Source organism: Parus major, chromosome 1A, assembly GCF_001522545.3.
Source record: "Parus major isolate Abel chromosome 1A, Parus_major1.1, whole genome shotgun sequence".
Lineage (NCBI taxonomy): Eukaryota > Metazoa > Chordata > Aves > Passeriformes > Paridae > Parus > Parus major.
In genome coordinates, this window is record NC_031773.1 from 49,301,197 (window position 1) to 49,323,417 (window position 22,221).

The window sequence follows — 22,221 nt, forward strand, 5'->3', positions numbered from 1 at the left end:
GTTTCTATCTTCTGCTATGTCTTTACATCTTTTTCTCCTTCAATCCATGCTTCCCACAGTGTGGGCCCCAGTCAGAAAAAATCAGCCAAACTATTCATTGGGCGTGGGATACAGTTTGCTGGACTAAAAAAAGCCTGTGTTTTAGTTTCTTGGGGAGCTCCTGCAACATCCACTGGGTGAAACACAACCAAGAAATCCTGGCAGAGTAAGGATGGACTGCCAAAGCTTCTGCCTCTATAAGGGGCAACAAGTGGTAGAAAGATTAAAAGAGCTGGCTACCAAATGATCAGATAGATGGACAACACAGCACTTCACCCTCCGGTCTGTGTTGCTTCTCTCGCAGAGAAGAGCAGAGCCAGGTGAATGCTGGACTCCCCCGGCAGAGCAATCCCTGCAGGACAGAGCAGAAATTGTATTATCTGAGGAGCTTGTAGCACTGCTTGTGCTTGATGACCAGGCACTGAAGAAGGTATATGACTGTGAGCAAGGACCTCACAGGGAGCAGCTCAGGTGGCTGGGGGGCAGATGTAGGATGGGTTTCCTTATCCATGGAGCAGCAGCCCAGCTGCCGTAGGGGAGATGGGGGGAGCTTCCCAGCTGCCAACACACTTAACAGAGACAGTCTCCTTCACCACCAAACTGAGCTGAGACTTCATTTCACACGCCTTTGCAGCTCCATCTGCTGCAAATCACCATTCAAGAAACTCCGTCGACTGGTTGGCTTCTTAAAATACCAACATTCCTTAAGAGCCCAAGCACTGCAATGCCAGCACCAAGCAATTGTGCCAAGGAGACATCATTTTGACACACAGAATCTGAGCTCCCACCAAGGCAGCTCTGCAGAGCAGCCTGCTGGGGCAAACAAAATGTGTTCCAGGGAGATCTGCAGGGAAAAAAAAATAAATATGGAGATTTTTGATTAAATAGGGGTTTAAAAGAAAAGAGACACAAGCATCACATTTTTCTGTCTTGTGTTTTCTTCACCCCTCTAGGCTGTATCCTGTTTTGCAGTGACAAATTGGGGAAATAAAAAATGAAGATGAACAGAGAATAAGACTGGGGGAGGGGAAGGAAAAGGTATTTCTTGTCCGAAATTCATCAGGAGAAAACAAATGCCACAAAATTCTTCGAACTATCACCACTGATTTAAAGGCTGTTTTTCATAGGAAGAGGCATTTGGAATGATGGTCAGGAGGTCACTGCCTCATGACCCCTTCTCTTTCCTCAGTGCTGTCTTCCTGTTGGTGAATCCCCAGAGTTTTCTGTGGTAATGGCATTAATCTGACTGCCCTTGTGTTCCCTCTCCTTAACGATGGTGTGGTTGACTCTGGGCAACCCAGAGGCCATGGGGACCATGTGCAGTGGCTAAATGAAAGTCTGGACATGTTCAGGGGGGATTTGCTCCAGTCAGATATGGAAAAGAGTTTTTCTGTTCTGTGTGCGGAGACACAGAGATAAGGGCTCCATCAAGCCCTGTGCTGCACAAAAGGTTTCATTCTTGTCACGTAGTGATCATAGCTGCAAGACTAGAAAGGGCTGCAATGATTTCAGCAGCATTGTGCAATCCTCTTCCCAGCAAATGTGTAATTACAGATGGGGTGATAGAAACACGGGGAACCCATTCTGTCAGAGAGCTTGTGCTCACACCAGGTCTCTGCACAAGAGCAGACAGAGAGGCATTTGTATGTGTTGTATGTGCGTGCATGCAAATGAGTGTTTATTATATGACTGCATGTGTGTGTGTGTGTCTGCCACTGGGTGGATGTGTGTAAACACACAGGCATCCATGCCACACATGGATTCAAGCAGATATATGTGTGCCTGACAGCATATGGGGCCACCCACACAGGTGCCCACACAGCCAGACCTGCGTGTCCCAGACCCCAGCCAAAGCACGGGGGCCAAGAACGCGGCACATTCACCTCGATGTGAGCACACAGAGGCTCAGGCTGGGAGAGGGCATCTACACCTTGCCAAGGACCCTCCACACGCACCCACCCACCAAACCCAACCACACAGTGGTGGTCTGGGGCAGCTGCAGACCTGTTCAGCGTGACCTTTCTGCTCTGCAGTGGATCTTCAGGAGGAAAACTGGAAGGGCAGTGAATGGTGATGGCAGAGGGGCTCCAGTGTGGAGAACCCAGGGTGTGTTTCCAGGCTGTTACCAACACAGCCCACACATAATGTCATTTGAAGCTGTGTTAGGGAGCCGCTGTGCTTGTCATCAGCAGGGAATCACAGCAGCTCAGCTCAGGCAACAGCAAAACTGTCCAGGCCATGTTCTGCTTTCTGCTGTTATACAGGGGGTGTGTGCAGGGGGCAGGAAGTGCTGTTGTAATGGAGTAGCCTCCAGAGAAAAGAGACAGGGGAATACAAAAAAGGGAAACACCTTTAAAAAGAAGATGCTCCTAGCTGTCTCCTGAGGATCCAACAGAGAAGTGAAATGCTTTATCTGCTCGAACGAGTGGAAAATATGCAAATATTTGCTCATGAAAAATTGCTGTTCTTTGCCTTCCCAAGCATAAACTGTGCAAACGCCGCACACCACGCAGCCGGCTCACGCAGATCTCACACTCGGCACGTCATGCACAAACAGACACACGCGCAAAGCCAGTGCGTCAATGCAGCCGGGCTGGGACACGTGCCGGGGCTGCAGCACAGCAGCCTTCTCTACATGACAAGCAGGGCCGCGGGGCACGGCACTACCGATGTCTCCGCCGGCGAACTGTGCCTGGGCGGGCAGTGCCCCGCCGCGGCTCCCCGCCGTGCTCGGGAGCCGGAGCGGCTGCGGAGCTGCGGGCGGAAGGGACGCGAGAACCCGTCCCGATCCTGCCTCGCTCTCGGGCAGGCGGGACACCTCCGGGGGACACGCAGAGGGGCGGGAGGGACAGGGCGGGGCGGCGCTGAGCGGCGCGGGGGACACGGGGATGCGCGGGATGCGGGAGATGCGCGGGATGCGGGAGATGCGGGAGATGCAGGAATGCGGGGGATGTGGGGATGCGGGGGATGCGGGGGATGCGGGAGATGCGGGGATGCGGGGGATGCGGGAGATGCGGGGATGCGGGATGCGCGGCACGTCCCGCAGAGGGGAGCGGGCAGCAGCCGGCAGGTGCGGCGCTGCAGGGAACCCGGCCAGGCTCCTGCCCGTCTCACCGGGGTTAGCACTGTGCTGCCAGGCGGGAGTGGTGCCTCTCCGTGCCAACCCTCCTCGTGTCAGACATCCAGAGGGACCTGTGCAGGTGTGAGAGGTGTGCACTCCCAGCACAGAGACATGGATATGTCCTGGGCTGCACCAAAAGAAACGTGGCCAGCAGGTCGAGGGAGGTGATCCTGCTCCTCTGGTAAGACTCCATCTGGAGTGCTGCATCCAGGTCTGGGACCCCCAATACATGAATGACATGGACCTGTTGGAGCAGGTCCAAGATGACAGTGATGAAGATAATCAGAGGGCTGGAGTATCTGTCCTGTGAAGAGAAGCTGAGAGAATTGGGGTTGTTAGCCTGGAGAAGAGAAGGCTCCACTGAGATCTTATAGTCCCTTCTAGTACCTAGCAGAAGACTACAGGAAAGCTGGAGAGGGACTATTCACAAAGGCATGTAGTGATAGGACAAAGGGGAAAGACTTTAAAATGAAGGAGGTCAGGGTTAGATTAGATATTAGGAAGAAATTGTTCACTGTGAGGGTGGTGAGGCACTGGCACAGGTTGCCCAAAGACACTGTGGTTGCCCCATCCCTGGCAGCATTCAAGGCCAGGCTTTGAGCAACCTGATCTACTGGAACATGTCCCTGCCTATGGCAGGGGGCTTGGAATTAGATGATCTTGAAGGTCCTTTCCAACCCAAACCACCCTGTGATTCTACAGTTCTGTCATGTCAGTCTGGTTCCCTTAGTAGAAAGCACCCCACCCAGATCCAAGAGTTTGTGAGCTCTTAAACACCAGCTTCCTTGCCCATCCACCTGTCCACTCATGCCCTGCCACCCCATCCCCCTTCCACAAAGTGCTTGTTTCTTTGGTGAGAAAGCTCATGGGTATCTCTGAAGAAAGTTTTCTCACCCAAACCGCTGTGCACCTTTCTCAGCGCTCCTTGTGAGAGCTGATATGCCCTGAGTAGTGATCTACTGTTGATAAGTGATACGGGCAGGTCTAGGGGTGTGCATAGGAGAGAATGGCAAAAGAGTAAAATTTTCTGTGTCTTCATGGGAGTGGATGGGAGGAGGGGGCCGTCAGGTGCATGCAGATACAGAGAAGCAGAAGGCAGCAGGCTTGCCCAAAGGTTATTTTTAAGAACAGATTCAAACAGGCTACAGTGTCACCTGGAATCTCCCACCCAGCCAAGCTGCCGGATCTAGATGTTCACATGGCAGCAAACTCTTTCTGGTTGCAGTAGGGGTAGTCCTTGTAGTCATATGCCAGATTTTGGGGTGGATACCAGTGCAGTTCTTTGGTCTCACAGGCAGGGTCACAAGGCGAGGGTAAGAGATGGGACACTCAAGTTGGAAAAGGTGCTGATGGGGAGAGGGGCAGCCTGAGTGATGCTGTGAGGCATCTCCAGCTGGTGCAGCTTGTGAGCCAGTGTCTGGTACCCTCCCTGCTCAGCTGTGTCACACAGGGACTGGCTGTGGGGGCACTGGGAAGTGGGAGACAAGCTCGCACTTTCACGCTCACTATTGGAGACTGCCAGCAACAGCTTTGCTCAAGCAGTGAGTGCAGGTGAAGGGCTCTTCCAGCTGCTCCTCAGCCACGTGGCATTTCAGCAATGCACAGCAAGGGGAAAAAAAAAAAAAAAAAAAAAAAAGCAGAGACTTTGCCAGGCCTTGATCTCTGTGTGAGACAGGCCAGGCCGCCAAGCAGCACACAGCAGAAATCCCTTCTGGCAGAAGTGCCTTCAAACTCAGCAGCAGCCTGCATAAAGCCAGGGAACGTGTCGTTTCTGCTTGGTCTAGGCCCCACATGGGCAGAAGTCTAAAGAGAAATGTAGCCACGCAGCTGACAGCTAATAGGTCTGCTGGTCCTTAGAGACCTAGAAAGCATTCTAAGCCAGTAACTTTGTACCATGCTGGTGCTCTTGAGTAACAAGAGCTGGCTGTTGCACAAGCCCTGTGCACAGACGTGGAGTCCACAGGCTGTAAAAGATTCATCTGACCACAGAATCACAGACTAGTTTGGGCTTGAAGGGACCTTTAAAGGTCACCTACTCTTCCCAGCCTCTTCTGCTGCCTGGCCAGAGATGATCGGCAATCCTGGTACAGCAGAGTGACAGCTGCTGTTACAGGATAACCTGAGGGCACCACAACTTACTGAAGCAAAAGTCTGCATTACCACCTTTCCGTGTCTCAGGTGTACCCCTCCCCACTTACAGGCACTACGGAAGGGCCAGGCAAAGGTAGCCAGGAGCAGCCAGGCTGTGATGGAGAGGAGACAAGTGCAGAGCAGTGCTGCTCATCCCTTCCCAGCTCTTGAAACACATGTGAGCTCTCTCTCCAAGGGTAGTAACAGCAGTAGCCAAAAGCCTGAACTTTGCTTCCAGAAGGAATCAGCTGTTGAGCTGAGCAAATTGTGATGCTGTGCAGGGTGGGTGGAAGAAGGGAGGGAGGAAGGGAGGGAAGAAGGGAGAGAGGGAGGGAGAGCCAAGCCTGACACGGGCCGGAGCAGGAGGGGAGGCACTCACAAAGGCCTTGGAGGCAGGATGGAAAAGACAGTAATTACATAAGAGCACTTGGCGAGCATCTGGCTGGAGTCAGCTGGGCCCTGCCAGCCCTCCCTCCTGCGCTGCTAACCAGGAGCAGCTGAGGATACAGGATACAGATAACTCAGCGTGGGACCCCTGCAGAGGGGAGCGGAGGTAAGAGGTGCTCCGCTTCCCCTCCCAGCTTGTGATGCCCTTGAAGATTAGGGACAGAGGTGTGGGGAGCACGGGGAAGGAAAGGCAGCTGTGGTGGAGGAGGAGAAGCAGTGAGGAAGGGGAAGAGAAGGGGCTCTGCCTCTTGGTGAAAATGATACCTTAGCTCTGGAGGTTTGGTGAGGGACGAACTGTGAGGGCTGATTGTTTATGTTTGTGTGTGTGTGTGTGTGTGTGTGTGTGTATAGCAGGACAGATGATTCACACGTGCCACAGGGGAGCTGAGCTGTACACAGGGGCTATAGAGGACAGAAAACATTAATTTTCTTCTCCATACCTCTGGTAGAGAGGGGTAATAGTATGGATGCAGCCACTGAGGTAGAGACAGTCTTTGTCCCCCTACTTTGTCACTGTTGGGGTGGGTATAGGAAAAGAGAGGAAATGGAGGAGGAGGAAACAGCTGCTTTTGAGCAGGGATAGTTGCAGTATGATCTGGACAGTGCTTCCCTGGGCTGCCTCCAAGGCAAAGTGTGTGATGAGCGAGAGCGAAGATCGTTGGGCACACAAGGTGCCCTCAGGCTTGAACTGCATTTTAAAATATGGCTGGCACAGGTTTACTGGATAGAATTCTCAAAATCTCCTGCAAATGTGGCTGCCCTGGCAAAATATTGCTGGTACACACTGTTCTCTTCAGGGAGCAGGGCAATATCACCCTAACAAATGTATCTTTACTGGCATAAACTTCTGCCCAGCTGGGCAATGCCACCAGAGCACATCTTTGTTTTCTGGCTCTTGGCATGTCCCTATTCAGCCCAGATGAGACATTAAATATGAAGTCCTGCTTCCTCCCCACTGTGAGCTGTTCTTGCAGTCAGATGAGGCACAGGCAAAGGCCCCAGCTGATGAGGTCCCCTGTGAAGAACATCTGCTTGGTTGTGAGCAGCTCAGGAGTGCAGATGGAAATGTGGGATGGAAATGAGGACAATGGCCTCCCTGCTACCTGTTTCCCTTGGAAGGGTGGAAGAGGCCAGGCAAAAGGCCAAGAACTGCAAAAGTGGGTAGTGTCATGTTTGGAAATAAGCCAGGCAGGAAAACCTGAGAGAGGCACTGCAGGAGCCTTTTTGGGACAGAGAAGAGCTTTGTCTTCAGTATCAGTCTCTAAGTTTTCATGCACCCCAGAAAATTTACTTGCCTATAATAGTACTGTCAGCTGCCAAAATTCCCACCAGCAGCAGTCAGGAGTAGACAACATGACTGATCACAAAAACCCTCTTCTGTCAGCTGCTAAGGCTCCATTAGCAAGAAGTATTGCCCTAACCTTCCCCCCCTGCTCTCAAAAGGGGAAACTGAGGCACAGATGAACGTGGGCAACTTGCAGTGGACTTCATTGTACATCAGTGCTGGAGCCTTTTGAGGAGCTCATGCACTCAGCAGTGAATTTCTCCGTCCTCTTCCTGCCCCAGCTGGAAGGCATGTTCACTCCATGTTCATTGAGCTCCAGGCTGACAGGCAGCCTGAGAATATCTCCAGGCCTCCCAGCCCCCATTCCTCCCTTCCCCCCACAGCTCACAGTACATATTTTCCCAGAGTTTTCCGCTTGCTTCTCCAGTGGTTCTGGGGTCCTGCCAAACGCCAGCCACTCTCTGGGAAGCGGGGCCTCCCATTCCTAAACCAAACAAATGGGAGAAGGGAAACAGGGGAAAAAAAAGGCCCAGCACACACAGACACGCTCAAAACCTTATTCCCCTCAGAAACCTTGGAGCCTTCTGCAGCTCCTACTGGAAATTGCAGGAGGCACACCGCTGACTTGGCATTTCTGACTCCTGCAGAACAGAGGAGTTGTCCATCCTTCCTTCTGCCTCCCAAATGTCTGTATGTGTACACCCCCCCACATACCCAGGGTATAAATACCCAGGTCAGTTTTGGTGCAGGGTAGAATCTTCTAATCCTCTTCCCAACAGACTCCACAGTGTGAGAAAAATCTCCCATCTCTCCCACCCTGCGTTCTTCTCCCCCCCAAAATGCCCTTCATTCCAGCGTTCTGGTGCAGCCACATTGTGCATACCCCAAAGGCACAAGCTTGTCAGCTTGGCGCCAAGCTGGGGACAATGGTCAGAGCCAGGGTTTGTTTCCAGATCCCCAGTTTTGCTGGCAGGCAGCTCCCAGCAGCCAGGCTCTGCTTCAGACCAGGCACACCCCTCCCATCCAAAATGCTCGGCCTGGGACCTAAACAGGGGACATGACCAGGGGATGACACGTGCTGGAGCACAAGGCTTGGGGCTCTGCCCAGGCAGAGGGGATGACCAGAGAGGGAAAAAAACTGATGCCTCTCCCAGTTGGCAGCTGCTCCTGCTAGAAATATCATGCCTGGGGCAGGAGGCCACAGTGACGTGCAGGAAAAACAATGCAGGAGAGAATGAAAGATGAAGTTTGGGGACTATGAGTGGGTCAGGCACAGCTGGGGAGAGAGTGTGGCCAAGTGAAGGACTCAAGCATGGGACAAGGGACTGTCCCATGTGCCAAAGACTGAGGGCAGAATCCTGCCGCATCCTGCCTGAAGGAAAGTCTGTCTCTTGCACCAATGCACCTTACCTTGTCCATCCTGAGATGCCAAGGGTGGCACACTGCCCCGCTGCTGTCCACCCCTTGCACAGGGCACAGTCTGTGCTGACTGCATTTTTTGCTGGCTGGAAGTGAAAAGGCAGAGAATAAAACCAAACCAACAACACGTACAAGGAAAAGGCACTTCCTAGGAAAGAGTTAAAAAGACGCTGAAACCCAAGCCGGTTTAGGATGGAGAGCACCCAAAGCCAGGGAGGGAGAAGGAGGGAGAGGAGAGGGGAGGGAGCCGGTCCAAGCCTAGCTTGCGCACCCAGCCAGCGCTGAGCAGTGCCTGTGCCAAGAGCCGGCTTCCTTAAAGCCATGGGCCCGGGGGCCTGCCCTGCAGGCAGAGGGGAGCCGGCGAGCAGGGGCTGGGAAGCGAGGAGGGGAGCCTTGGGCCCCGGAGGTGAGCAGCTGCGCTGTGCCGGGGGGCAGGCAGCAGGATGGGGGGCACAGGCTGCGAGAGGGGCTTTCTCAGCTGCTCGGCGTGTCTGTCTTTCGTAAGCGTTCTTCTCCGCAAGCTGCAGAGCTTCACGTCCTCCACCGTCGGCAGCGAAGCAGCTCCTCTCGGGTCTGCCCAAAGGCTGAGCCGGGGAGCTGGGAGTGCCCCTGGGGGTGCTGGGGTTTGCCTGAGAGCCCGCTGGGCATGGGTGGGAGGGCACCGAGCCGGCGGGACGGGTGGGATTCGGTGGGGAAACGGAGGGGGCTGAAGTTAAGTTCCCAGCCCACAGGAGAAGAGGCATCTCTGCCGAGAGATGTGGGCCAGGCTTCATCCGGGGCATGGGGATTTTGGGGTTAGATTCCTACAAAGAGTTGATACGCAGTGATAGGAGGGCTGGGGAAATTTTTTACAGGGCTTCTCACAGATTGAGCAGCCTACCAGAGCATGCTTTTGCTAAAGAACTGTTGAGGCTGGACTCGATGACCCTAGAGGTCTTTTTCAGTCTTAACAAATCTATGATTCTGTCTCCTTCCTCTGTCCCAGCCTGAATATTCTAGTGGCTTTAATGGTTTGCCTAGTCAGCATCAAGCCTTCTCCCAGGGTCAGCACCGAGTCTCCACTGGCCTGGGCACAAGGGCGTGGGACACCCTCTTGGGCCATGCGGTTGCTGCTCAGATTGCAGCCTTGAACAAGCATGTAAGCTCCCTCCACAGGGCAATGCCATTTCATCCCACCCCTGGCTCCAACCACAGAAAGATGTTTTATCGTGATCTCTGTTCCATCCCTTATGTTCTACCCCTTCCTATACCTCACTCTTGGCACTTCCTCATATCTTCCCAGGTCACCATGGACATAACCTACCTGCGCACATCCCTGACCTTCCTTTTTCTCCCTCTTGTTGTGTTTGGGGCACCCGCTGATGAACCCAACCTCACAGAACCAGGCCCTGGTGCTTGCAAGCGCTGTTGTGACTCACTGGACTCTTCCACAGATACCCCACCAGTCCCTCCCAGCCACCACCACTTTCCCTACCCAGTGCCAGAGGTCCGTCCCTATATCAACATCACCATTCTGAAGGGTAAGTCTTTGCCCTGGGATGCCAAGACCGGCTCAGGGACTGATGGCATTGCAGTGGAGGTGACAGCTGGATTGCTGGCATGCTGGTTGTGCCATCCTGGAGGATAAGTGACCGCATTCCCTGTGCCCAGGGTTTAGATGTTTTGTGCTGTGATGAAGAGTAGCCTGGGGGGGATGGAAGTCAGTGAGTATCTCTGCTGTGATCTCTGTGTCTCAGGATGCTGCCTGCTACTAACTCTTCCTCCTTGCTAACACAGGAGTGGCACTGACAGCCTCTTGCCAAGCTGGGAGGACACATTCCTTGTCTCAGACTCACTGTAGTGCCTGAGGGAAGGAACAGTCCTTATCATCTGCAAAATAAGCACGTTTGGAGAGCATTGGCACCCAGGGAGGTTGTGGGGAAACCTTCTCCAGCTCTGTGGGTCACATTTGGGAGAGGGAGGAGGGCAAAGGGAAGCAGCAGTTATTTGCGAGCACCTCCGGGTTCAACTGGAGCTCATTCCACCCTGCAGTGGCTGGCTTGGCTAACGGGAAAGGGTTCCCTATTTTAGATCAGCTCCTCCCTTCAGGACTCCCCTTTTAGCCTTTGCTGTGGGCAAAAGCCTGTTCCCAGCTGGATGCTGCCACACATTTCTTGTAGCTCTGTGGTTTGTCTGGGTTAACTTGGTGGATGCTCTGCCTGGAAGTAGCTGCAGTCCATCAAAGCTCAGAAGGGCAGATAGATGCCTAGACTAGAGTGGGGTGTCACAGGGGGACCTTCAATACCATGCAGTGGATGGAGAGGAGGAAAAGAACAAGATACAGATTTTGAATGCTGTCACTGGAGGCTGCTCTGAGTCCCATTTCTTCTCTGTATACACAAAGTACATTCTGGTGCTGGTCTCTCTCTGTATTGATGCCTGCCCAAGTGTGTGATGGGCAGTGCACACAGCCCGGGTTAGAATTGCAGTATTAATTATACAGGATGCTCAAAGCATTCCAGTGTTGTGAAAGTAACCATCCCTCTAAGTTGCAATGCTGCCTCTGCCCAGGCCAGCTTGGATCTTTTCCCTCTGACCCACCCTATTGTCCCTCCCTAATCATATTGCCCCACAGGTGTTAGCCCTTCTCCAGCCTACAGCAAGGCCGGTGTGCATCCTGTGTGGATAATTGGGTCACAGGAGACGTGTGTGGGAGGGCAAGGCTGCGCTGGAGGGAGAGGAATGTAGGGGAGGAAGAAGAGGTCAAGTGGTACTTTGGACTGCTGGGCTCCCTCTGAGGCTGAAGGCTCCTAGGGAGAGGTCCTGGTGCCTCCAGCAGAGCCGTATCATTTGGTGAGCAGGGGATTCATTGGGAAAGAGACTCCAGTCGCTCCCAGAGCTCCTTTCCCATGAGGAGCAGAGGTATTGAGACCCACCCTCAAAGTGTTCCTTCTGGCATTGCCCCATTTGTGTGCAATCCTCTGCCTCCTCATTAGGCCTTCTCACCACCACTTCCACATCTTCTGCTGTCACACTGAGTTGTGTCCTCTGCTTCCTCCTGCAGGAGAGAAAGGAGATCGGGGAGAGCCTGGGATGCCAGGGAAATGGGGCAAAGAAGGACCACGAGGCGAGCGGGGCGCCCAGGGCCAGAAAGGCAGTAAAGGACAGATGGGCACAGCGGGAGACCCCTGCAAGCATCAGTACGCTGCGTTCTCCGTCGGTCGCAAGAAAGCGCTGCACAGCAGCGAGGGCTTCCAGGTCTTGATCTTTGACACCGTCTTTGTCAACCTCTACAGCCACTTCGACATGTTCAATGGCAAGTTCTACTGCTCAGTGGGCGGACTTTACTATTTCAGCCTCAATGTCCACACCTGGAACTTCAAGGAGACCTACATGCACATCATGCACAACGAAGAAGAGGCGGTCATCCTGTATGCCCAACCCAGCGACCGCAGCATCATGCAGAGCCAGAGCCTGATGCTGGAGCTCCAGGAAAATGATGAGATCTGGGTGAGGCTCTACAAGCGGGAGCGGGAGAATGCCATTTACAGTGATGATGTTGATGTGTACATCACCTTCAGCGGGTACTTGGTCAAGCCCAGCATTGAATAACTGCCTCTCATCTTCCTTGGGGCCTCTTAGGCCTTTTCCTTTTTCCTCTCTCTCTCTGTCTCAATCTTTCTCTCTCTTTACTGCCCGTAACCACTGCAAACCACTTGGAAATGGGCCTGTCAAATCTCAGGCACTGAGTGTGAAACTTGTCATGCTGGCTCCCACCTCACCTTCTCTTGTAGCCAGGCCTGTATCTGTCCACTTTCCATCATGGCACTACCACCTCTTGCCCCTCACCTCATAACCCCACCTTAGGTTATTGGCTTCTCAATCTGCCAGCAAGCTCCCTCTGGCATTTAGGCTTCTAGAGCAAGAGGAAAGCTAAAATGCTGCTCCTGGGCCTGTGTCTCTCTCTGGGGCTTCATACATAAAGGTCTCCTGTGGAAAGGACTAGAGAGTCCCCACTGCCAAGGTACATCCTGGCTCCTCTCCATCCTAACTAGACATACCAATTTTGCAGCCTCAAACAAGGTCTTAATGTCACCTCTGGTATCTGAATTCTGGAGAGGGGACTGGGGTCTGATGGTCTCCTGTAGCACAAGGAAGATGTAGGAGCACTGAGAGAAGATATTGTCTTTCCAAAAAGGGAGCTGTTGGCCTTCTAAACTGGCTTTCCATGGACATCCTTCTCTGTCACAGAGTCCAGGCTGATTGTCAAACCTAGACCTGGTGGGATTTTCCTCCTCTGTGCCAGCTCTAGCTCTTCAGAGAGATGAAGGGCCAGACACCTGGCCAGACCCTTCATGGGCATCTGCCCATGAATCAGTAGAGGCAACCATTCTGTTCCCACTAGTGATCGCAGTACAGAATGAGAGAGAGAGAGAGAGAAAACCTTGAAGCCCCCCTCCCACACCTCCCCTGGGGTGCTACTCAGTCTTGGCTCATGAGCTGTGGGAAGCTAGTCCAGAGAGCGAACCCAAATCTGCTCTCCTTTGCAGAGGTGCCATTTCATTGTCCTCCTGAAGGTGGTTCTCCCACACTGGTGTTGAAGGACCACTGTTTCAGGGCCTGAGCTCGAGGCTGTAGAGGCAATTGCAGTTCAGTCAATTCCAAACCTGAGCAGGCTGTCACTTCTTTGCCTCTGTGGTGGAACAGAGTTAGAGGTGAGACCACAGCACCTTGCCCAAGGGTTAAAAGCTTCCCTGCCGTATCCTCCATGCCCTTTTCTGGCAATCTCATCAGAGTAACTGAGAAAAGCATGTGACTAAAACAAACCCTGTCTCTTTTTGTCAGGTTGGAGATGTCGCAGTGAGAAAGGAATGCCAGTGGTAGGGTTTTCTAGTACTATTTATATTGGTCTCACCCTGCTCCCACTCACATTCCTCTGGAGGGGATGCTGCAGTCCTGGGGGGAGCAGGTGAGGCTGGCTCAGCACTTTAGGAAACCTACTTCCACATGTTGTGATGCTCCCACAAACAGCAGTGCCAAGACTTGTCTCTTTTTTGAGTCTCAGGGCAGGACAAGCAGGAGAAATGCAGGTATTTCTCCTCTGCTCATCATGATCATGAAATCTTCCGACTTAACCGGGTTCTGCTGTCTCATGATTAGCCACAGTCTCTGCCTATAGCACCTGGGACTTCCAGGGCTCTTCCAGACGAGCTGTGCATCATTATACAAGATTAGGTTTGGTACACACAGACCAGGGTAGTATAGGAACAGGGACCAAGGCTAAATATTAAAACTGACCTTGAAAAAATGGCAGGGCATTTTCTCTCTTATCCTCTTTACTTGCTCTCCATGCTTTTCTAGGGAAGCTGTACAGACTGTAGTGAGTCTTAGGAAATTTGCTCTGGATCCTCCCCACCGCTGTCAATGAGACAATGGGTGTAAAAAACAAAGTTTCACTAAGGCGAGGCTGATTTTTTCACAGGGAAACATGTGATGAAGGGATCATGGAAACTAAAGGAGACTGTGAGTTTCTTCCTCTCCCTTAGCAGGTGCAGTGTGTGGAATTGCTCAGAGACGGGATTTCAGATAGCAGAGGAAGCAGAAAGCTGCAGGTGATGCTCAGGACCGAATCCCTTTCTCTCTTCCCCAACAGGCTGCAAACCCAGATACAGTCTATTTACAGTGTATAGTGCCCCATGCCTCCCTGAAGAGAAGCAAGCCTCTCTAACACTGAATATCCCCATAAGCAAGCTTCCTTCTTTCTCCTTTCCTATTTGGTGATTGAATGTTGGTGACAGGTCTCCTGTGCTTCCCATCAGCAGCCAGAGGGTGCCTGATGCACGTGAGAGGAGGGCAGGGGGGGCAAAGGGTGTGTTTAACAGGCTTCTGGTGCTAAACAAGATGGCATTCCCTTGGTGCTAAATCAGATTTCAGGAGTATTGGGTGCTTTCTGGAAAGTGTAGTAGGCTGAGTTGTGATGTACTCTGGAATTAATGGTGCTTTATGTAACAAAACCAAACAAACTCCAAGAACTTTTGTATATATATATTTTTTCAGTGGTATTAAACTTTTTTCCTTGGTTGTTTTGCACTTAAATCTGTTTTTCTCTCCCAACCTATTCCTTCTAGCTCTGGTTATTGCTGAATGATGTGATGGAAAAGACACTGACCTGTAATTGTAAAGGTACAAAGTCTAACTCAGCTCTGAAACTTCCCTGGGTAATCCTTGGCAATCTTGTGTCTGTTTCCTTTGCAAAGAACCATTACCTTAAAATATTTACTGCTTGAACACTTCTAATTGTGACAACCCTTTTGCTGGAAAAGCTTGCAGCAAAATTCATAAAAGGATTCTTTGGAGATTACAAAAAAAAAATCCCAGGACAATACAATGGGTTGTAGGAGTAGGCTTCAAATTGAAGAAGGCTGGGTTAATGTCAGAGTTCTCTTAAGGGAGATCAGATCCCTTGATCTTATGAAATTTTTAGCACATTCTTCAATCAAGTACTTGGTAAGCACAAGTGTTTTCTGTTTTCCCTATGATATTTCTCTTTTCCCTGCCAAGTTCTGAAGGCCAGGAAATACAGTGTAGGAGGGATAGTAAACTGTTGACTGGACACTTGTGCTTCCTAATACTGGATTGCGTGGGAGTTCCAGAGTTAAGCTGGACATGCATATTTGGAATGCATGTGTGTGATGAGAAAGGCCTGAGAGTCAGGTCAGAGGTGCAAAGACAAGTGGTAATTGCTCATGAAGGGGAGGGAGAAGGGAAGACATGAGCAGGGACTGGCGACTTGTAAGCTTGAGTGAAAGATCTAGAAGGAGTAGAATCCTAATGATAGGGACATCCCTTTTGGGGTCTCAGTCCAAGTCAAAAAGGTACATGGGGTTTTGTTTATAATCTTCGGACTGAGAGGATTCCTGCTGAGGTAGAAGGATAGGCAAAAAAACAAGATGAGGTGCCCATATAGGACCTTCTGTTTTGAGTTTAATTTGCCTTCACATAGTTTCTCCTGTGGTTTGATGTGTACCAGACACTTCATTTGGCAAAGGGTAGAATACATAATCATACACATCCCTACAAGCCTCCTTGGTCCTGTGTCAGGCCCAGGGCAGGGGCTATATATATATCTTAGTAAATGCAATACTCTGTCAGGTCAGAGCCCAGCCTTCTTCTCGTTTTTTATTTACTTCAGAGGAAGCAGATAAAAATGTGTCCTCGGGAAGTGTAGCAGTTGTGTTTGTGCATGTTCCTGCTCCTTGAGGTGAGATGCTGGCAGATTGGAAGTGACTTTGCCACACTTACAAAAGGTGAGGAAAAGAGGGAGAGAGAGAGGGAGGGAGGAGGGGGGACTGGAAAAGTGTGTCCAGATCTTCAAGAAAAGTTCTCTATGATTCAACCTTTCAGCCTGCCACCTGAAGTCTCCTCAGGGGGCTCAGATGCATGGTGACAGGCAGGGTTTGTAGCTGGTGCCACCCATCAGCCATGGATGGCTGACCTGTAGGTGAGGCTCCGCTCAGGCAAGGTGGACCCTGCAATGCTTTGCAGGAACAAGGTCTAGAATGGGTCAGATGAGCCCTGCTGCCCTGCCAGTGAGTGCACTCGTGCCTGGAAGGCCATGAGATCATTCATTCATTCATTGATTCATTCATTCATTCATTCACCCCAGGTCTGTGGTTTATTCCATGGAATGGAGCTGCCCTGTGGAATGTTATTCAGGGGTTGGTGACAGGCAGTATCTCTCTCCTGGGCAAAGCAGGTGTGCAGCTACAGCACTACCCCTGGAGCTGTGCTTTTATTTCCCCCTGAAAGAGTGGTCCAAACTCTGCTGCAAAGGGCTCTGTGGACATGTCTGAAGTTTTTTCAAGGCATCTGTCACAGGGCTGTTCCTGAGATCTGCCTTCCTGCAGGTCCCTGCTCTTGCAGGTATGAAAGGGAGGGAGCGGGAGGGAGGATGTGAAGGGCAGGACATGGTGCTGTCTCTGGGAAAGGAAACACGTGCCAGGGACAAGTCAGGAGAAGCTGAAGGCCCTGCAATAGCTCCTTGCCCTGTGATAGCTGTGGGAAAGGGGAAGAGAGAAGCAGGGCAAGAAAAGTATGAAGGAGACCTTTGATCCTGCAGGTGGGCACAGGCGGATGTGCCTCCACCCAAAACACCAGCGAGAGCAGGGACACAAGAAAGCAGGACCTGGCTCTAAATCCCCTCAGAGCCTTTGTCACAGGAGGGGCAGTCACAGGAATTGTCTCTGGCCTTGCCTCAGCTGCCAGCTGTGCTGCAAATCTGCCCCACACCAGTGCACTGTTCAGGGGCTGCCACGCTGTACTGTAGCAGGTTTCTCCTCTGCTGCAGCCTGCTGTCCTTCCTCCTCTCCCCAACCACCCAGACCACCTGCTTCACTCACACCTCAGCCTTGTTTATCTCCCAGAGTCCAGAGAGGGGGTGATGCAACACCCCCACCAGCATTGCCCAGTGCCACAGGCAGAGCTGCACCTCCCTCCATCCCTGATTGCAGCCAGCAGTGGATTCAGATCTCCTTTTTCTCAGCTTCCCATTGCTGGCTGGGAGCTGCCATAGGATTTGAAGAGCTGGATGTGGATCCTGCTCACGGCTGTGTGGGTGCTGGGACACAGCTGTATTTGAGGGCAATTGTTCCACTGCCTCATGTGGTGTGTGGCCCTTCTCTGACCACAGTGGCAAAGCAGGCGCTTGCCCAGTCACGCCAGGCTTCAGAGGCCAGCTCGGTGCTGTCACACTCTGCTGTGACACCCACACACCTATACCCACACACACCAACCTCACATGGACACCTCTCGCTTTCCTGCCAACAGAAACTGTTGCCCTTTGTGAGCCTGGCTGGCTCTGAAGATTCTATCAGGAGGTGGGCAGAGGCTGCTGAGGCTCCAGGCCTCTTTGGTACAGGCACAGCTCCCTCAACTAATGAAATACCTTCTCCTTCACACACGAGCTCTCTGTGATCTCCTGCCTTGCAGTTAGACCACAGGGAGGGCCAGGGCAGAAGGTTTAAATCAAAGGCTTCCGACAGTTTCTCATTCCACAGACCACCCAGTCTCTCCAGTTTGTGTCACTTAACTCACAAATTACCTGCGAATTATTGCAAAACTTCACACTTTTCCCAGTCTCTGTTTGCAACAGTTAAAATGGGTCAGAGCAGGATGTAGAGCTCTCAGCTTGGAGAAGCTAAGGAGTAGGGAACTCCCCATCTACCTGGGAAGGTTGTAAACAGAGCCCTGTGAGAGTGGGAGGCAGTGTGCTCTTCCTTGGCTCGTTTTAACACACTTGCTCCTGTTGCCAGTGCGGGTGAGGATGGAGGAGTGCAGAGGTGCCTCCACTGACGGTGTGAGCTGCAGTGCACCTCTGAGGGGGCAGACGTGCCCACGCCTCACAGGTGCTACTGAGGGAAGATGCAATGCTGCAAAGTAGCCAGAGGAAAAAATGGTCCACAGAGGACAAGGAGGACAATAGGTCTCTTGTCCAACTGACCCACATCCTGCAGGCATCATTTTCACTGCTCTGATCCCCTGCTCTGAAGCCCTGACCACCTTCCAGGTGTTTGACAGGACAGCGCCCTAGAGCAAGTGTCTTCCATGGGGTGCCTGATGGTCACTGAATTCTGTTTGCCCCACACGTGCCTTTCTGGGTTTGTGCCATTCTCACATTCACCTCGATAGACTCTTTTTTCCCCCTCATGTGTCTTCAATTCTTCCCCTGAAGTAGTGGCATGGGGAAGATCACTAGAAAGGACATTCCAGGCAATGAAGCCCTGTCACCTGCAGCCACAATCAGCAATTCAGCAGATCTTTAGGGCCAAGGGTCCACAGGATTGTTATTCCACACACAATCCAAAACACCTCCCAAGCCCTTGCTTTGCCCCAGCTCCCACTTTTCTCTGAGCAGGTGGCATTGTTTTAGTCTAAGGGAATTATGCAGGCTTTTACAGCTGTACCACATGATTTTAAATTTTTTTTTTTTTTTTAAATTCTATTTGTTCATTATATGGCAGATACTGAAGCACTCCCCTGACCCTCAGACAGGCTTCCTTCTCCTCCCTCATCCCCAATCCTGCCAGCCATGGAGGCAGAACATCTGAGCATTCAGTTCAATGGGTAGACCAGGGAGGGACAGTGGTGAGTTGGTTCAGCCCAAGACTCTCTTGTCCTGCAGGATGGCAACCTGAGGAAATGGAGAGAGGATGAATGCATAACCTTCTCTTTGGTGCAGGTCTTTTTTTGTTTGTTTTTCCACTCCCCCCCCCTCCTTTACATTCCTTTGCTAGTTCCCTTCACCATTTCAAAGCGCTGTTGAGAGAGCTCTCGGAGTGCAAAGTGCAGGGGGAGCAGGGGGAGGGCAGGTGAGGACAGAGAAGGGCGAGAGGAAAAGGTCAGTGACGCAAGCCCAAAGCGATGGCTCTCAGCTGAGCTGCTGTTTGTCCGTGGTGCGCTATTTCTACTCGGCAACAATTCACACATCTGGGGACCACAACTCCTTCCACCGCCCACGCTCTTCCCTCCCCAACCTCGGGCTGAGGCAGGGGAGGGGGAAGGAGGGAGAGATGCTGCACCAGCCTGCCAACATCATTTCCAAGACCAAAAGGATGAAAACCCTGAGCAGTCCTTTTCATCAGCCACCTTCCCCCTGAACGCTGAGCATCTCTGAAGAAGGAACCTGCTGCCTGCAAAGAGGGTGGGGGAAGTAGCAAGAAAAGGGGGGGATCTTTTGTGGTGCACTGAAGGTCAGCACTGGAGAAATGTAGTGATGCTCTTGTCTTTGAAACATAAAAGCAACAGTACATGTTTCCTATTAGAATGAAAGCCTCACCTAAGTAGACCATGGCTCAGAGAAGGGGCTCTGGTGCCTGTGGACACGTGCTGTCCTTGGCCTGTTTCCAGGGTAAGCATTCAAGTGGAGCCAAGTGCTTGATGCCCCCCGTGCTCCCCACCGGGCCTGACCTGTGCTCTGTGTGTGTTTGTGTGCACCAATGTGTGCTCAGGTGCAAGCACAGGGCAGTGCCCTCACGGACCTTCCCTGCAGCCTGCTCCAGCCCTGGGGCACAGCACCCGCCTAAAATAGCCCTCCCAGCCCCATGCAATTGCTCTTTGCAACTGCAGGGAGAGGGAGGGTGAAATTATGAACTGCTTCAATGCTCTGGTGCCCTTTCCTGCCTCCCATGTGGGAGCTACCTGAGCAACAGGGAATGGTGATATGCAAAATGACATTTCCTCCCTGCCATGTGTGTCAGTCAGGGAGAGAAGAGGAAGAAAGTGTGACCCTGTGTGTCTTTCTCTCAATGAGCTAAGTCCCATTTTCCCTGAGACTTATACATCCCATTTCCCAAGCAGGGGCGCAGCCTGTGGAGCAGATGAGGTGAGCTGCAGCTTGGGCTTTGCATTATGGCAACAAACTTGACAGGTATCTCACAGACAGGGCTCTGTGTTGCATCTCTCAAGGAGCATCTACAGGTTCCTCAGAGACCACAGTGAGGAAATAGCAGTGTCCACAATGCTTGTTTTTCCTCCAAGTGGTGATATCGCAATGTTCACAAGGCTCTTGTCAGTAGTCTCCACTAACATGCAGCCTTGCATTCCCATAGCCACAGAATAGCCTTTTTGATTGTGTGCAGCCTCATCATGCCCCAGAGCCGCTCTGCTACAGGCAGTTCACCTCAGAGGAGGGCTCCATAGGAGGAAAACCCTCAGAGGGGCAGTCTCAGAGCTAAAACCTTGCAGAGGTGTGCTCTCAGGAGGGCTGGGGAGCTCTCTGTTCTGAGCTGTTTCACAAGGTAGTGGTACATCCCTTGCGGGAGTGAAGTCAAGTCCTGGTGTCAGGTGGTCCACCTGAACACCACCCTTCCCTTCATTCCCTACACCACTGTGGCCTTTCTCACCTGGCCTTCTGCCTCCCAAGGTGGGGAGCAGCAATGTTAGAAGGCAGATGGGGGAGAGCTGAACCCAGGAAACCACAGAGCAGAGAGAAAATGGCTCTTCTGGCTGAGCCCAGGGGAGAAACAGGAATGCAGATCCTGAGCAGTGAGCTGTAAGGAGACAGGAAGCTGCCTCCAAACAAGTAATTTCTGTTCAGGCATTTTAATGACATGAAAGTTAATAACTGCTGCAGTCACAAATCAGTAACCCCTGGAAGGGCTTAAGGGGGAGTAGGGGGTTGGCCCTTGGATAAGCATGACATCACCAACCATATTTTAAAACAAAATCAACAATCCAATTAACTCCCTTTCTAGAAGCTGCTCAGGCAAAGAGATGAAGAAAACAGCAGCAAGGAGAGCTCTGAGCAGAATGGGGGTGGTGGCTGTAATGATTTTTTTTCCTCTAGAGAAGAAAGGGAAATGTGATTAAACTGGAAGCAAGCCTCGATAATCAAAATACCTGAGGGTTTATTCTCAAGAATCTCCTTACAGTATTGTGTCTTGTCTTCAAGCAATTTTGAATGTACAATAAATCCCTAAATTCTTCTCAATTTATTAGGTCTGGAAGCTGTCATTGCTTCATATTAGGCTTGCCAAGTATTTGTACCCTCTAACTTTAAATAGAGAGAGATGTAACACATTGACAGGCTGAAAAACAGAGCAGGGCTTTATCTCTCCAAGACTGCCCAGGTAATAAGGTAATGATTTCCCTCAAGGACAATAGCAGCCACTGATGCTGAATAGCAAATCAGCCAGCATTCAGCTCATTGCCTTGCTTGGGCACAGAGTTGGTGTAAGGCTGTTCTCTGAGTCCAGTGCTGCCTTCCTGTAGAACATATCACTTGCACAGACATTCCATCTTCAATACAGGTCTGTGAGCAAGTTCTGTAGGTGTGCATCTTCAGTATTCAATGCCAGGAGAACCCCCAGGGACTTGCAGAGCCATGTTTAAATACTGTAAGTCAATAATGGCCCTACAGACCTGGGCAGTGGACACCTGGGTGTGATGCAAGACCCAGAGCCTGCTCTATGAATGTGTTTTTGAAGAAGAGGGGGAGGTCCTTTATGTCCCTTTCTCTGCTGTGGAAATTGAGACTCAGAGAGGATGTGAGAGCTGTGCATACACGCTGATTGTCCCGTGGGTACTTACCTTCCTTCCAGTTCCCACTGCTGAGTTTTCCATCGCAGTGTGCCAGAATAAGGCCCTCTGCATACACAGGCACCATGATGAAGCTGACAGAGATCACTTGCCACACTGCTGTGCCTCAAATGCCTGCTGGGCCTCAGACACCATGTTCACAGGCTCAGACAAGGGTGTAGGCAGTGGCCTTCCTTCATGTTGCTGGGCCAGGCCCAGGGTGATGGCTCAGGTCTTCCTTGAGGGTCTCTAGGGAAGGACTCTGGGTCTGAACTGCCCTTGTGGCACCACGAGCACTCATCAGGGAGACAGGCATCCACTCCTTGGAGCTCTCTCAGAGCCTGACTCTGCTGCTGGGCTCCAGCCCCTCCAGCCAATGTCCTGACACTGTCTAGTTCAACCCAAACATAATGGGGAGCCAGGGCTCAGGTCCCAAGCAGAGCCATCTCATGACTGTCCCATGCTTCTCCTCATGAGATCACTGCAGTGTGTTCACAGCCAGGCAGGCTAAGAGTGAAACTGCTTGACAGTAGCATGCTCTCCCTCCCACCCTTTTTCCCCCCACTTCTCTGAGGCTGTGACCATCACTGTCAAGGAGTGAAAGTGAACACCTCCTCCATCACCTCCCACCTCTGGCCTCTGACTTACCTCAAGGGAAAGTGCCTGTGAATGCCTCAGCCTCTTACCACTTTTGTCCATGTTCTTCTATAGCCTACAGGGCTAGGGA

General features: G+C 51.8%; 1 protein-coding gene and 1 long non-coding RNA gene across 4 annotated transcripts; one reads left to right on the forward strand and one right to left on the reverse strand.

Moving 5' to 3' along the window:
- The first annotated feature begins 5,653 nt into the window (after positions 1-5,653).
- On the forward strand, positions 5,654-14,499 carry C1QTNF6 (C1q and TNF related 6). 2 transcript variants are annotated; one of them, XM_015628690.3, is made up of 3 exons: positions 5,654-5,843; positions 9,724-9,961; positions 11,485-14,499. In XM_015628690.3, the coding sequence occupies exons 2-3, from the start codon at positions 9,730-9,732 to the stop codon at positions 12,030-12,032; spliced, it is 780 nt and encodes a 259-aa protein (XP_015484176.1). In that variant the 5' UTR covers positions 5,654-5,843; positions 9,724-9,729; the 3' UTR covers positions 12,033-14,499. The 2 variants fall into 2 exon arrangements, with proteins under 2 accessions (XP_015484176.1, XP_018862373.1); XM_019006828.2 differs by lacking the exon at positions 5,654-5,843 and adding an exon at positions 6,048-8,847.
- Positions 14,500-18,413: 3,914 nt separating this feature from the next.
- LOC117244425 lies at positions 18,414-22,009 on the reverse strand. 2 transcript variants are annotated; one of them, XR_004497505.1, is made up of 2 exons: positions 19,255-22,009; positions 18,414-18,609 (listed from the first exon to the last, which is right to left on the reverse strand). It is a non-coding gene; the product is annotated as an uncharacterized LOC117244425 (long non-coding RNA). The 2 variants fall into 2 exon arrangements; XR_004497506.1 differs by lacking the exon at positions 19,255-22,009 and adding an exon at positions 18,723-19,248.
- Positions 22,010-22,221: the final 212 nt, after the last annotated feature.

What these genes read in the sequence shown, in the direction of transcription:
- C1QTNF6 (XM_015628690.3), top strand. Translation starts at nt 9,730, where the DNA reads ATGGACATAACCTACCTGCGCACATCCCTGACCTTCCTTTTTCTCCCT. An exon ending in CAACATCACCATTCTGAAGG is followed by an intron (nt 9,962 to 11,484) that starts GTAAGTCTTTGC and finishes TTCCTCCTGCAG; the next exon opens with GAGAGAAAGGAGATCGGGGA.